Raw genomic sequence first — 16,815 nt, forward strand, 5'->3', positions numbered from 1 at the left:
TGAGGACCAAGTGGCAGCCCTGCAGATTTCCTCGATGGGTGTGGAACGGAGGAAAGCCACAGAAGCAGCCATAGCTCTGACCCTGTGGGCCGTGACAGCACCTTCCAGTGAGAGACCGGCCCGAGCATAACAGAACGCAATGCAGGCAGCAAGCCAGTTGGAAAGCGTTCGTTTAGAGACAGGGCGACCTAGACGGTTAGGGTCGAAGGACAGAAAGAGCTGAGGTGAGGAGCGGTGAGCCCTGGTACAGTCAAGGTAGTATGCAAGGGCACGCTTACAGTCCAGCGTGTGCAACGCCTGTTCCCCAGGATGAGAATGGGGCTTAGGGAAAAAGACAGGCAACACAATGGACTGGTTGAGGTGGAAGTCCAAGACCACCTTGGGAAGGAATTTAGGATGGGTACGCAGAACCACCTTGTCATGGTGAAAAACAGTGAAAGGAGGGTCGGCAACCAGTGCATGTATCTCACTAACCCTCCTGGCAGAGGTGATGGCAATGAGGAAAAGCACCTTCCATGTTAGAAGTTTGAGCCAAGTTGTGGCAAGAGGCTCAAAAGGAGGTTTCATGAGAGCTGATAAAACCATATTCAGGTCCCAGATGACAGGAGGAGGCTTCAGAGGTGGTTTGACATTGAAGAGGCCTCTCATGAACCGGGAAACCAAAGGATGAGCCGTAAGCGGTTTTCCGAGGATAGGCTCATGAAACGCAGTGATGGCACTGAGATGGACTCTGATTGAGGTAGACTTGAGGCCAGCGTCGGAGAGAGAGAGCAAATAGTCCAATACAGTTTCCACCGCCAATGAGGTGGGATCGTGATGACGCAGTAGACACCAAGAGGAGAACCTGGTCCACTTCTGATGGTAACATTGGAGGGTGGCCGGTTTCCTAGATGCATCCAAAATGTGACGGACGGGCTGAGACAGATTCTCTGAAGAGGTTAGCCCGAAAGAAACCAAGCTGTGGAGCGAAGACAGATTGGGATGTAGTAGAGACTGATGCTGCTGCGTAAGTAAAGTAGGAAACACAGGAAGAGGAATGGGCTCCCTGGAGCTGAGCTGAAGCAGGAGGGAGAACCAGTGTTGGCGAGGCCACCAAGGGGCGATGAGAATCATGGTGGCCCTGTCCCTGCGGAGTTTGGATAACGTCCGCAACATCAGAGATAGAGGAGGAAAGGCATAGAGGAACCGATCCGTCCAGTCGAGCAGGAATGCGTCTGGGGTCAGACGATGAGGAGAGAAGAGTCTGGAACAGAACTGGGGCAGCTGATGGTTGTGAGGAGCTGCAAAGAGGTCCACCTGTGGAGTGCCCCAGCGAGCAAAGATGGAGTGGAGTGTTGGAGGGTCCAGAGTCCACTCGTGAGGTTGAAGGATGCAGCTGAGATTGTCGGCCAGGGAGTTCTGTTCGCCCTGGATGTATACAGCCTTGAGGAAGAGACTGTGGGTCGTGGCCCAGGTCCATATTCGGAGGGCCTCCTGACAGAGGAGGGGGAATCCGGTGCCGCCTTGCTTGTTTATGTAGTACATGGCAACTTGATTGTCCGTGCACAGAAGAAGAACCTGAGGGTAGAGAAGGTGCTGGAAGGCCTTGAGAGCATAGAACATGGCTCTGAGTTCCAGGAAATTGATGTGATGTTGACGCTCCTGAGGGGTCCAGAGTCCCTGGGTGCGTAGATCTCCCAGGTGAGCTCCCCACGTATAGGGGGAGGCATCCGTGGTTATGATCATGGAGTGAGGGGGTAGATGAAAGAGTAGACCCTTGGAAAGATTTGAGGAGTTCAACCACCAGTGAAGAGATTGCTGAAGAGACGATGTCACAGAGATGGGATGAGAAAGAAGGTCCGTGGTCTGTGACCATTGGTTGGCAAGAGTCCATTGAGGTGTCCTGAGGTGGAGTCGCGCCAGAGGAAGCACATGGACCGTCGAGGCCATGTGGCCCAGGAGGACCATCATCTGCCGAGCTGGGACGGAGTGATGAAGGAGCACCTGACGACAGAGATGGAGCAGGGTCTGTTGTCGGTCGGCGGGAAGAAACGCCCTCATCAGATTGGTGTCCAGAACTGCTCCAATGAATTGAAGTCGCTGTGTGGGAAGTAGGTGCGACTTGGGGTAGTTGATCTCGAACCCCAGTAGATGGAGGAGCGAGATGGTGTGATGAGTGGCTTGTAGCACAAGCGGAGATGTAGGCACTTTCACCAACCAATCGTCCAAGTAGGGGAACACCTAAAGGTCGTGAGACCTGAGGAAGGCCGCCACCACAATAAGGCACTTGGTGAACACCCTGGGTGATGATGCGAGGCCAAAGGGTAGCACTTTGTACTGATAGTGACGGTGCTGTATCTGAAACCGTAGGTAGCGACGTGAAGTCGGATTGATTGGGATGTGAGTGTAGGCCTCTTTGAGGTCCAGGGAACATAGCCAGTCGTGTTGAGAGAGAAGAGGGTAAGGCGTGGCAAGGGAGAGCATTCTGAACTTCTCCTTGACCAGACACTTGTTGAGGTCCCTGAGATCGAGGATGGGACGGAGGTCTCCTGTCTTCTTGGGAACCAGGAAGTAGCGGGAGTAGAATCCCTGACCCCTTTGGTCCGGAGGCACCTCTTCGATGGCATTGAGAAGAAGGAGGGATTGGACCTCCCTCAGGAGGAGGGGGGTTTGGGAGGAGTGAGAAGCAGACTCTACGGGAGGATTGTCTGGTGGAAGAGTCTGGAAGTTGAGAGAGTAGCCGTGGCGAATGATGTTGAGGACCCATTGGTCTGATGTGATGACCTCCCAACGGCTGAGGAAGATTTGGAGGCAACCTCCAATAGGCTGAGGAAGAGGCAATGATGGTGGGAGACTGGCTATGCCCTGGAGGAAAAAGTCAAAAGGGCTGAGAAGGTTTTGACGGAGGAAGAGGCTTGGCAGGTTGTTGAGACTGTGAGCGAGCCTGAGTTTGATGCTGTTGACGAGGTCGGCGAGGCTGCTGTTGAGGCGGGATGAGAGGTCTGGCCGAGAACCTGCGTTGGTAGGAAGACTGCTGTCTGTAGGGGCAAGCAGGCGGGGTCTTCTTTTTAGGCTTCACCAGGGTGTCCCACCTGGTCTCGTGAGCCGAGAGTTTTTGGGTTGTTGAGTCCAGGGACTCCCCGAAGAGTTCATCACCAAGACAAGGTACATTAGCCAGGCGGTCTTGGTGGTTAATGTCGAGGTCAGAAACTCTCAACCAAGCCAGACGCCGCATGGCAACAGCCATGGCAGACGCTCGAGAGGTCAGCTCAAATGAGTCATAAATGGAGCGCACCATGAATTTCCGGAGTTGGAGCAGACTGGAAATTTGTTGTTGAAAAAGAGGTACCTTACGTTCAGGGATGTATTTTTGTAAGGCAGAGAGTTGTTGCACCAGATGCTTCATGTAGAAGGAGAAGTGAAAGGTGTAATTATTTGCCCTGTTGGCCAGCATTGCATTCTGGAAAAGGCGCTTGCCAAACTTATCCATAGTTTTTCCCTCTCTGCCAGGAGGGATGGAGGCATAGACATTGGAGCCCTGAGTTTTCTTCAAGGTGGACTCCACCAGGAGAGATTCATGGGGCAATTGAGGCTTGTCAAACCCTGGGATGGGAATGACCCGATACAAGCTATCCAATTTGCGAGGGACCCCCGGGACAGTGAGGGGGTTCTCCCAGTTCTTATAAAAAGTTTCCCGTAGGATGTCATGTACGGGTAACTTGAGGAATTCCTTAGGAGGTTGCTCAAAGTCTAAGGCATCGAGAAAGGCCTGTGACTTTTTAGAGTCGGACTCTAAGGGAATGGAAAGAGCAGCAGACATCTCCCTAAGGAATTTGGTGAACGAGGACTGTTCAGGTTTTGAGACGGTATCAGTCACTGAAGGTTCCTCGTCCGTGGAGGAAGCGTCTTCCTCGGTACCGTGTGGGGATTCTTCCCATAAGTCTGGGTCCCTGATGTCGGGGTGCGCACGGCGGGACATCGGTGTGGAGGGCTCGGCATGGCGGGTTTTGGAGAGAGACTTGCCAGAGCGGACCGAGGCGGTACTGGGTGAGGAAGACCGGTGCCGTACCTGGTACTGAGGAGGATCAGCATCAGAGCGGGTCTGTACCGTAGGCTGGGAAAGATGTGGCTCAGCCGAGAGGACCGGCATGAAAGTGTTGAGCGGTACCGAGGGGGTCGACACCGATGGAACGGTGCGAGGCTCGGACCGGTCCCGTACCGGAAGGTGCGGTGCCAGCAACGCCGGCAACAGTTGTTGGAGCTGTTGTTGCAGCTGCTCCTGTAACTGTGTTTGGAGTATGACCGCGATGCGGTCGTCCAGGGGAGGCACCGGTACCGCTTTTTTCTTCTTCGGTACCATAGGTGCCGCTCTACACTCCGGCAATGAGGAGGCTGATGACGAGGCACTCACCGATATCGGAGCAGAGCGTTTGCGGGGTCGATGCGGTGCCGGGGTTGCCGGTGTCGCAACCGTGGCAGGAGGGCGCTCAAGGGAAGTGGAAGGCTTCTTAGCCGGCTTACCTGGGGCCAGCGACCCCGAAGAAGGATCTGGTGGAGTCGAAGTAGTCGGTGTCGACTTTTGCGGTGCCGTCAACGTCACGGCAGATTTCATGGCAGATCCGGTACCGAATAGAATATTTTGCTGGATCTGCCTATTTTTTAAGGTGCGCTTTTTAAGCGTAGCACAGCGGGTGCAGGGAGGGGTCCGCCCGATGCTCTGGACTCAAGCACTGCAGGCACCAATTGTGCGGGTCGGTAAGAGAGATCGGGCGTGCACACCGCTGGCACTTCTTAAAGCCCAGTTGAGGGGGCATGAAGGGAAACATGGCCTCCGCAAAATCAAAGTCGGAGGCCTGTATGGTGGCAACAGGCCCCGCCGGGGCCGGCCTGAAAAACAAAGAAAATCCGACAATTTTTTTTTTTTTTAAATAAAAAGGAAAGTAACCCGAAGGGAAAAAAGAGAAAAACAACGAAAAATTACGCGAGCGGGAAGGCAGGAATTGATTTTTCAACGGCCGTTGAAAACACATGCGTCTTCTTCGTTCCACGGAAACGAAGAAACTGGGGACCACGCTCTCCTCCGTCAAGCGGGAAGGCACCCGCGCATGCGCGGTGCGGTCAACTAGAACTTTCTAGTTAAAAGTGTCCGTACCGGGGCTCCGTCGGTGACGTCACCCATGCGTTAAGAATATGCTGCCTGCTTGTCCTGGGATAATTCTCCTTTCTTCTATTCCCCGTGTACACAACCATCTCTTTCCCTCCCTTCCTCTCTCCCAAGTCCTTGCCTTCTGTGTCCAAAAACACATTCCCTCCCCCACCTCAGCATCTCTTTCCCTCCCTTCCTCTCTCCCAAGTCCATGCCTTCTGTGTCCAAAAACACATTCCCTCCCCCACCTCAGCATCTCTTTCCCTCCCTTCCTCTCTCCCAAGTCCATGCCTTGTGTCCAAAAACTCATTCCCTCCCCACCTCAGCATCTTTCCCTCCCTTCCTCTCTCCCAAGTTCATGCCTTCTGTGTGCAAAAACCCATTCCCTCCCCCACCTCAGCATCACTTTCCCTCCTTTCCTCTCTCCCAAGTTCATGCTTTCTGTGTCCAAAAACCCATTCCATCCCCCACCTCAGCATCTCTTTCCCTCCCTTCCTCTCTCCCAAGTTCATGCCTTCTGTGTCCAAAAACCCATTCCCTCCCCCACCTCAGCATCTCTTTCCCTCCCTTCCTCTCTCCCAAGTCCATGCCTTCTGTGTGCAAAAACCCATTCCCTCCCCCACCTCAGCATCTCTTTCCCTCCTTTCCTCTCTCCCAAGTTCATGCTTTGTGTCCAAAAACCCATTCCCTCCCCCACCTCAGCATCTCTTTCCCTCCCTTCCTTTCTTCCAAGTTCATGCCTTGTGTCCAAAACGCACTCCCTCCCCCTTTTGTGTTCCCCGTTTGTCTCCCAGCCCATCTTAGCAACTTTCTCAGCAAAATGTAGCTCGAACCGCGTAGGCTTGTCTTCTCTTTCCTGCCTGTCCCGCCACGCACACATAGCCGATCGGAAATCTTCCCCGACTTCAGCGCTGACGTCGGAGGGCGGGCTTTGCTTAAGCCCTCCCTCCGATGTCAGCGCTGACGTCAGGGAAGATTTCCTATCGGCTGTGTGAGCGGCAGGGCAGTCGGAGTAGAAGATGAGCCTCGCGGCTCGAGTTATATTTAACCCCGCGGGTCCCCCATCGTCCCCGTTCAGCTCTCTCTCCTGTGCACCCCCTGGTAGTACTGCCCTGATGGCGGCCCTGCGCGTGCCAGCTGCAAGGCCTTCGCGTGCCATAGGTTCGCCATCACTGGCCTAGACCCTCAGCTATGCTCTGTTCTGCCATCTGGAAGTGTCTGGTCTGACCCTGAGCTCAGCTTTTCCTCAAGCTGGGGCTGATGCAGAGGCAACATTCAAAAGATCTCAGGGAAAGGCATCCCAGCCACAGCACCACCACTACCACTTTGTTTCAGGCAGCACTGTACATTACAACTTCTAAGAACCAGATACCGAGGCATCCATCTTTGACTGCTGGTCGCCATGCATGTTACCACATTAAATTGTATCTGCTCTTTTGCCTAAAATGACCAATATCCTTCTATGCATTTCTATTATGAATGACTGATCTGCTTATATAAAACAAGCAGGGAAAGCAAATGAAGCATGGCTAATGGAATTATATGTGTATGGGGGTTGGGGGAGAGGTTTTCTGCTGCAAAAGCTAGAACTAGGCCATTTGATTTTGGTGGTAGTGGGGGTGGGGGGTGCGTATTTCTCTGGAATCCACCAGCAGTGCAAAAGATGGGCCATTTTTGCACTTGATGGAGCTTTTCACAATTTTTCTCTTGTGCCCTTCCATTTTCAGGGAGTTAATTGGCTCCAAGAAACATTTCAACCCCATTTGTGTAATTCTTCAAGGTGAAGACTGCTTCTGCTTCTCAAAACAGCTTTTCCTGGGAAAATACAGAAATTTCTCAGCTTAAATAGCAAATGGATGTAAAGGCTGCCAGATGATAATCACATTTATCATGGAATGATTTTACTCATCCCACCCATACCAATGGAATACCACTCTGTTATAATTATTTCCACTAAGGCAGGAATGCAGGTGATCCGAGGTCAGCAGCATACCACCTGGATGACATCTGATGGAGCCTGGCCTGAGAACTTTACTCCAATGCCAAGAGAGATCATGTGAGACCATGACAATCCAATAATTAACTAAAGGAAGATACAACTCCTTTGGGAGGCAGGAGAGTATGCATGGATTTGTATCCTGCTGTCCTCAGAAAACATCTACTACATGTGAGTAACCGTCTTCTCCAAGGAGAAGCACGATACAGAAATCCTTACAACAGCTACAGGCTGCCCTCAACAGAAAAAGTAGTAATGCTGGATCTGGGTTTTGGTGGCAAAAGGCTTTTTCTCATTTAAACCTTTTTTAAGGCAGCCTGGGACCAAAATTTAATACTAAGAATTGCAAGGCCAGGCCTTTTGGCTGCAAAAACCTGAGGGAACGATACAGTTTAGGGGGTGAAGAACTTATGTGCACGACAGAAGAGCGGGACTTGGGCGTGATTGTATGTGATGATCTTAAGGTGGCCAAACAGGCAGAAAAGGTGACTGTGAAAGCTAGAAGGATGCTAGGTTGCATAGGGAGAGGTATGGCCAGTAGGAAAAAGGAGGTACTGATGCCTCTATACAAGACTCTAGTGAGACCTCATTTAGAATATTGTGTACAATTCTGGAGGCCGCACCTTCAAAAAGATATAAAAAGGATGGAGTCAGTCCAGAGGAAGGCTACTAAAATGGTATGTGGTCTTCATCATAAGGTGTATGGGGACAGACTTTAAGATCTCAATCTATATACTTTGGAGGAAAGGCAGGAGAGGGGAGATATGATAGAGATGTTTAAATACATACGTGATGTAAATGTGCATGAGTTGAGTCTCTTTCATTTGAAAGGAAGCTCTGGATTGAGAGAGCATAGGTTGACGTTAAGAGGTGATAGGCTCAGGAGTAATCTAAGGAAATACTTTTTTACAGAAAGGGTAGTAAATGTATGAAACAGTCTTCCGGAGACAGAGACTGTTCTGCCATCTGTTCTGTGCCAGTTTGGAGGGACAATAAAGAATCTGCATTTCAGATACAAAACTACTCCCCACACACAAACACAGGAAAGGCAATGTATCTCTGTTATTTATAATCATAGTAGAAGAGGGGAAAAAAGCCTCAGAACTTTTGTCACTTCTGTGTTAAAAAAAAAGCAAGCTACTGTGACCTCAATGGCATAAAAAAACCCTCCCCATTATGTAGAAAATATTGGCAAATGACACAGCATGTCTTAAACCTAACTTAGTAACATAGATAAAGACCTGTGTGGTCCGTCAAACACTGGACAAGGTCTCTGCTTCAATAAAGTAAGTTGGGTTTAAGATATGCTGTGTCACGTGTCAATAGTTCCTACTTTGTGAACTAGTCTTATTTGTCACTTCTTAGACTCTTATAGTGAAAACCGTTGCCACTGTCAGTGGAGGGACTGATTGCGAGTGCTTCTACAAAGTTAAGTGCTCCTTCTAATTTAAATTTTTCCTTCTTTGAAAAATATAAGCACTTAATGGTTTTGAAATTTGCACCATTAAAAGGAGATTATATACTTACCCTGGTAAGATCTTTTCCAGTAGATAGGTGAGACATTCTAGGTTAAAACCTTATGGTCTAGAATAGGGGTGTCAAAGTCCCTCCTCGAGGGCTGCAATCCAGTCGGGTTTTCAGAATTTCCCCAATGAATATAAATGAGATCTATTTGCATGCACTGCTTTCATTGTATGCTAATAGATCTCATGCATATTCATTGGGGAAATCCTGAAAACCCGACTGGATTGCAGCCCTCGAGGACTGACTGACACCTGTGGTCTAGAATGTCTCACCTATTGCACTGGAAAAGTTGTTTGTTAAAAGTTCAATATGGAGACTTTTTTGAAGTCACTAGACTCAGTCACAATAGCTCGCCTTTTCTTTTTCAAACAGGCACAGAGTGATTAAATTTGCAGACGATATGAAGTTATTTAGAGTAGTGAAGACACAGAAGGATTGCGAAGACCTGCAATGTCACATAAACACGTTCAAGAAATGGGCTGCGACATGGCAAATGAGGTTTAACGTGGATAAATGTAAGGTGATGCATGTCGGTAACAAAAATCTTATACATGAACACAGATGTCCAGTGCAGTACTCGGAGAGACACCCCCCCCCCCCCCCAAGGAAAGAGACTTGAGAGTACTGGTCGACAAGTCGATGAAGCCATCTGCGCAATGCGCGATGGCGGGAAAAGGGCAAACAGAATGCTAGGAATGATTAAGAAGGGGATCACGATCAGATCGGAGAAGGTTATCATGCCGCTGTACCGGGCCATGGTATGCCCCCACCTGGAATACGTTGTCCAGCACTGGTCGCTGTACTTGAAGAAGAACACGGTACTACTCGAAAGGGTCCAGAGAAGAGCGACTAAAATGATTAAGGGGCTGGAGGAGTTGTCGTACAGTGAGAAATTAGAGAAACTGGGCCTCTTCTCCCTTGAAAAGAGGAGACAGAGGGGACATGATCGAAAGGTTCAATAAAAGGAATAGACTTAGTAGATAAAGACAGGTTGTTCACCCTCTCTAAGGTAGGGAGAACGAGAGGGCATTCTCTAAAGTTAAAAGGGGATAGATTCCGTAGAAATATAAGGAAGTTCTTCTTCACCCAGAGAGTGGTGGAGAGCTGGAACACTCTTCCAGAGTCTGTTGTAGGGGAAAACACCTTCCAGGGTTTCAAGACTAAGCTAGACAAGTTCCTGCTAAACTGGGATGTACACAGGTGAGGCTAGACTCATTTAGAGCACTGGTCTTTGACCTGGGGGCCGCAGCGTGAACGGACTGCAGGGCACAATGGACCACTGGTCTGACCCAGCAGCGGCAATTCTTATGTTCTTAAAGATCCGAGGTATTTCCTTCCACTTCTACTAAGATTATTATGGTTGTTTTGTCCATATAAGCCTACTATTTTATCAGGAGGGCTGTTAAACCAATCATGAGATGTCCAAGTTGCAACTGTGCAAATATCTTCTATGGAGACTGATGTCAAGTGAGCTACTGATTCCAATAAAACTGACATTATGAGCCGTGACTGGCCAGATACCTGCCTGGGCATAAGTAAAGGAAGCAGAGAATGCTAACTGGAAATTGCACCTTTGCCCACAGCAGCTGCATCCTTTTAAGGTGAAAAGAAATCTAAAGTTAAGTGGATTTCCTATGAGCTTTGCTCTGCTTCTGAAATCCAAAGTGCGCACTGCGCTGTCATCTTTGTAGACAAGAGGTCTGGGAAAAATACTGTCAGAATCCCACAGAGAAGAGGAGAGGCCTACTGGTTTGAGCATCTGCCTCTGCGAGTTCGATTCCCACTACAGCTTCTTGTGACTCTGGGTAAGTTACTAAACACATCTTTGTCCCAGGTACAAAATCAATACCTGCCTAAAATATGTAAACTGCTTTGACGTCCCATTCCATGACAGGAACATTTGTTGGGTGTGCAGATCTCCTTTGTTGCTGTAGAACCTAGCATAAGGCGGATCAGTTAGTACAGACTGGAGCAAGCTCATTCTGCAACCAAAACAAAAAGCTTTCCATGTTGTAGAGGCAAGACCTTCAAACTGAACTAAGGACTGCATCGAAATGCATTGACTTTCTAGAGGCCTAATTGAACTGGTTTTGATACCTTAATCAGATGTATAAGGCATTCAAGCAGGCTTTGTGAGAGACAAGAACATGGTTGAGGGCTTTTCCAACAAACGACTTGCATTTAAAATCTATTTTTCAGGATTTAACTCACACCTTTTCAGCAGCAGCAGCCCATGGTGAGTTACATTCAGGTATCTGAGACAATGGAGGGTTAACAGCAATGGGATTTGAACTGGGCTTCCCTGGTCGTTAGCCCAGTACACTAACTTCTTAGTAGGATCCAATGAGAAACAGCATCAGGAAAGCCAAAGCTAACTTTTTGACACTCAAGAGGGATTATGCTAGGAAAGATCTAAAAGATGAAAGAACCAAACCTGCCTCAGCCAACGTGAGGTTATTAGCAAAAACTCCTCTGAAATTCAAACAAGACCACAGAACCATGATTCTGTTAGAGGTATCAAGAAGATACAGAAGACCCTCGCTCCAATGGCATCTGTCGCTATTCTGGAACCAAACTGAGGGAGTGGCCACAACATGCAAGCTATCAAGCTGTTACAGTCCCACATTTGTAGGATCTGACTCAGTCTTTGCCTGCTGGATATGAGACCCTGAGAGTCATTTGTTTAAAAATGATTCAGTTCCACATTTTGAATTCCTTACACAGGATATAGGAAACAGTTCTTTCTTGATTGTTGAGAGTACGTACCATCCTGAGCATCAGGAAATTTAGCTGATGAAATTGTTCCATGTATGAAACCAATGTACATGAGCACCCCAGCCCAGCTGAATCTGTGGAACTGGGAAGAGGATACTTTTTGCCACATTGTCATCCAGGAGAGGAGTGCAGATCTCAGATCCCCAGTTGACTGTGTGGATAATGTTCTTTGGGTTTGTTTCAAATTGAAATGTGATGTGTTACACGTCGATGTCATGTGGCCCTGTTGACTTGTTAGAATAGTTCCACTATGGATATTAACACATTAACCCTTTGCTGTAGAAGAAAGGTTGATGATTGATCTAGGGCTTCTGTGAAGGGCTCAGATGCAATTTGGGCTAGTTTCTGATGAACCGTAGTATCTCCAACACTTGACTGGAAGTGCACTATATTTCTGCCCCTTCTTTTGATGTATCAAGATAGAGAGGGAGACAGGAGCACTTTCAGTCTGCTACATCTATGACACAGCGATAGTTTTCCCCGTCCCTGTTGGAACTCATATTCCTATCCCTGTCCCATTCCTACAAGCTCATGCTTGTGCAGATAAGCCTCAAACACTTTAAAATCAAAAGTGTTCGAGGTTTGTGCGGTTAAGGCAGGAATGGGGCAGGGACAGCAACTCGCGGGGGATGGGATGGGGACAATCCCCATGTCATTCTCTATTCCCACCAGTACCATACATGGGTATAAACATCCTTCAAATTCTAGAGAACACAGTCAGTCCCATTTTTGGAGAAGCAGAATTAGGAAACCTAGAGAAATGATCCTGAATTTCTGTTTCATTAGATATCTGTTCAGGGCCCTTAAGTCTAGAATGGAATAGAATTCTCTTGTTTGAATAATGACCATCTAATGACTATCTAAACACTGCTGATCACTACCTACTCCTTGACACGCTGTCCTCACTAGGATTCCAGGGGTCTGTTTTCTTCCTCTCTCTCCCATCACACATTCAGTGTATGCAATGGTGGATCCTCCTCTACTGACATCCCACTATTAATCAGTGTTCCCCAAGCCTCTGTCTTAGGACTTCTCCTTTTCTCCATCATCTATACCCACTCCCTTGGTGCACTGATCTCCCATGGTTTTCAGAATTACCTCTATGTCGATGACTTTCAGATCTACCTTTCCACACTAGATATCTCTACAGGAATCCAGGTCCGAGTCTCAGCCTACCTGCAGCATTGTTGCCTGATGTCTCACCATCATCTAAAACTGAATATGGCTAAGACCGAGCTCCTTATCTTTTCACCAAACCCAACTCACTAGTCTCTATTTCAGTGGACAATACTCTCCTTCTCCCTGTCTTGTCAGCTCATAACTTTGGGGTCATCTTCAACTCCTGTCTCTCTACTTCGCCGCTCAGATCCATACAAACCACTAAAGCCTGTTGCTTCTTCCTCTAGAATAATATTACCAAAATCTACCATCTCCTTTCCATACACACTACCAAAACCCTTATCCACACTCATTATTTCTCACTTGGATTACTGTAACTTGCTTCTCTCAGGTCTTCAACTCAACCATCTCTCTCCCCTTCATAAGAACATAAGAATAGTCTTACTGGGTCAGACCAATGGTCCATCAAGCCCAATAGCCCATTCTCACGGTGGCCAATCCAGGTCCCTAATATCTGGCCAAAACCCAAGGTGTAGCAATAATCCATGCTACCAATACAGGGCAAGCAGTAGCTTCCCCCATGTCTTTCTCAATAACAGACTATGGACTTTTCCTCCAGGAACTTGTCCAAACCTTTCTTAAAACCAGCTACGCCATTCGCTCTTATCATATCCTCTGGCAACATGTTCCAGAGCTTAACTATTGTCTGAGTGAAAAAAAATTCCTCCTATTGGTTTTAAGAGCACTACCCTGTAACTTCGAGTGTCCCCTAGTTTTTGTAATTTTTGATGTAGTGAAAAATCGATCCACTTGTACCCGTTCTTCTCCACTCAGGATTTTGTAAACTTCATTCATATCTCCCCTCAGCCGTCTCTTTTCCAAGCTGAAAAGCCCTAACCAGTTCTTCTTTGTTCAAAATTCTGCTGCACAACTTATATTCCACGAGAGCTACCATACTCGCATTATACCCCTCCTCAAATCACTTTACTGGCTCCCCATCCCTTTCTGAATACAGTTTGAACTCTTTTTACTAACTTACAAGTACATTCACTCTGCAGCCCTTCAATATCTCTCCTTGCTTATCTTCCTCTAAGCTCTCCCTCTGAAATGTTCCTCCATACCCTTCTCCTCCACTGCCAATGCCAGACTCTGTCCCTTCTATCTTGCTGCACTGTATGCCTGAATCAGTAATTATGCCTGAGTTATTACATCAGGCTCCGTCTCTCAGTTTTTAAATCCAAGATAAAAGCTTACTTTTTTGAGGCTGCTTTCATCTTAACTGCCACGCACCAAAGATACTTATGTCAATCACTCTGCAAGAAACTCCCCAACCCCTATTTGTCCTGTCTGTCCAAATTAGATTGTAAGCTCTTCTGAGCAGGGACTGTTTATTACATCTTAAATGTATAGCGCTGCGTACGCCATTCAGCACTATAGAAATGATAAATAGTAGTAAGAGCAGACCAGGGAACTTTGAAAAAAAAAAATCCCTGCCCTCTTACCTTACTACATTCGCTTTCAAGAGGGAAGAGTTCCTTTAACAGTTATTTCTTGAGCTGGGAGCTTGATTTTTCAAATCAGTGGGCAATTAAGAGGAACATCCAATAAACCCACCACTGAGATTATAAGGAGCCATCAGTTAGCAAAAATGTTTTGCCTCCCAATTCAGGTCCTGAAGCTATGATCTCTGACCTGGTTTTGGCTATGATGCCAACTGGAACTGAAGTGAGAGCATGAATTCTGCTCGTCCCAGTCAAGACAGAAGGGTAGAAAATAGCTATGCCTTTGAAAGTGGAAGGGTTTCCATCTCAATAACTTCTGAAAGAGGAGGCCAGGACAGGGCTTTAAGTGTTGGAATAGTAGCTCCTGCCACCATACGGCTGCTAAAATTCTCTTCACGGCTTGAACATGGTTTACGAGTGTGTGTTTTTTACCTGCTTGGGAATAAGTTTTATATTTTTCTTTTGGTTTAGCTCTCAATTTATTCATTTTGCTAGATGTTAGTGTTGTTTGAAGGAGTGGTTTAATGATAATTTGTTTTTAGTTTGTAATTTTTTTGCACTCATGTGCTTAATTACTTTGAAGGTATCTACACTAGAGCTCAGAAAGGTGAAACAGAAAACATGACATAACTAAAAATGACTGCGCTATCTGATTCTCTTAGGATCTTCTGACGCTGAACATTTGCTTGGTATTGAAGGAGAGAAATTGCTGTAAATTTTAAACACATTGGTTCCTTTTGAATGGAAATTTCTTTGCTTTTAATTAAAAGGAAGCCTGGTTTGGCTCTGTGACAGTACTGACTCCTAACACTATAAATTCAAAGTGGTGCCATCTAAGATCATGTGACTTCCAGCCGATTCCTTAGCACCTGCTGTATGGACTCCCCCTCCCCCTTCTCCAGCTATTTCATAAGCCACCTTTCACACAATCTAAACCTGCATCCCAAATTTGGTGCTAGCTTCCTATGGGGGCCACCCCCACCTCCGCTCTGAATGCAGCACGTACTTGATGTTGGTGACTGGTGTTCCTTCGCTGGATAATTGCTCAGCAAATCTCCGCTCAGCAGCCAGAGCTCTCTGGAGGGAAAGAGAACCAGAAAATAAACCACCAAAGGAATGCACTATAGGGCAAGTCTCTTCCTGACAACACGGTACCAGTTACTTGGGTATGCAGCAAAATCAGCCAGGTGGGGAGACCACCACTCCAACCTTGCTCAAAGGGGTGGACTTCTCCTGTATTCCCTCATTTAACTGTTATCTTTAACTTAATATTCATCCTTTTTATTTAACCTTTATCCTTCACATTCATGAACTTTTCATTGTTATACAATCCTCCAGAACAAACCATTGCACATAACATTTCCAATTTCTTTAATTATTTCTGTACAAAATGTTAAGCAATCATGAAAATAATGGGCCACTTTACTTCTTTTAATTCCCTTAATAATTCTAAATGTCCTGACTTTTTTTGACTGGGTCCTTGTTGTGTTCTGGTTATATATTAGTTGGTCACAAATTCGACATGAATGCCTAACTATCTAAATCTCTTGCCCTCCTCAAATAACTAATCACAAGATTCATTACACGTGAAAAGTCAAGGTCACAATTTAATTGTCTATTTTCAGATGTAATCCTCCTCCTGAAGAAAGAGGAGGGCAAGAGATTTAGATAGAGCAGTAGATTGCTACTGATGGATACGTCGAATTTCTGACCAAATAATACATTCATCAGGCTGTTTTTGGAAATTAAATAACCAGAACACAACAAGGACCCAATCAAAAAAAGTCAAGACATTTAGAATTATTAAGCGGATTGAAAGAAGTGATACATTGTTTTCATGATTGCTTAACATTTTGTAAAGAAATAATTATAAAAGAAATTGGAAATGTTATGTGCAATAGTTTGATCTGGAGGATTGTATAAGACGATGAAGGGTAAAGGTTAAATAAACAGGATGATTTTAGAAGTATAGTTCAGAGGTACAGAAATATTTGTTCCCTTAATACATATTATTGGTCCTTATTAGAGTCCACTATCCCATCCAGCCGTTCCTAGGAAAACACAGCAGGGGCAAGCGTGGTCTTCTCACCTTCTCCCTGTCACTCAGGGCTGCAAACCTGATCTTCTCTGTAACCTCTGCTTCCTCCTGCTTATGTCTCTCTTTCTCTTCCTTCTCCCGCTGTCTCCTTTGTGTCTTCTGTGCACGTCTCTTCTCCAATTTCTTGGTTTCAATCTCAGCCGTTAGTGGCTCAGGAATCTGAAAGAGAGTAAAACCGTGAGAGAGAGGACTGCCAGAATCCTATGACGAAAGGCTACAGCAGCTGGAGAAGAAACAGCTCAAGGAAGATATGAGAGCGGTCTATAAAATATTATGTTGAGTATTTTATAGACCTGGCTGAAAGGTGCAATAAAAATCTCTACCAACCTTTTATTTATTTAATTTTCTATACTGTTCTCCCAGGAGAGCTCCCAATCTAACTAATGTACCTGGGGATTAAGTGACTTGCCCAGGGTCACAAAGAGCAGTGCAAGGTTTGAACCCACAACTCTCACATCTTGGTAGGAGGAATATAAAAGAAAGAGAAAAAGGAAACAAATATGGTTTTCCAAACAAGTGGCAGAAAAAATAAAGGCAAAAGAGTTGGCATTTGTAAAATACATAGAAAAAACTTGACCACCACAGAAAAGAATACCAGACGAAACTAAAAGAAGCTGCAAGAGACATGTCTGGTAAAAGCACAAATGGGAAAAAAAGTTTCAGGCATATAGGAACA

At 46.5% G+C, this 16,815-nt stretch overlaps 1 protein-coding gene across 2 annotated transcripts in view; it reads right to left on the reverse strand.

Moving 5' to 3' along the window:
* The window catches only part of ANKZF1 (ankyrin repeat and zinc finger peptidyl tRNA hydrolase 1), a 90,185-nt gene that overhangs the window by 2,591 nt on the left and 70,779 nt on the right, over positions 1–16,815 (reverse strand). For both annotated transcript variants that reach the window (XM_033944865.1, XM_033944866.1), the window contains 2 exons: positions 16,131–16,298; positions 15,048–15,118 (listed from right to left, as the gene is read on the reverse strand). In XM_033944865.1, the coding sequence (XP_033800756.1) occupies positions 15,048–15,118; positions 16,131–16,298 (239 nt within the window). The remainder of the gene's footprint in view (positions 1–15,047; positions 15,119–16,130; positions 16,299–16,815) is intronic.

This window comes from Geotrypetes seraphini, chromosome 5 (genome assembly GCF_902459505.1).
Source record: "Geotrypetes seraphini chromosome 5, aGeoSer1.1, whole genome shotgun sequence".
Lineage (NCBI taxonomy): Eukaryota > Metazoa > Chordata > Amphibia > Gymnophiona > Dermophiidae > Geotrypetes > Geotrypetes seraphini.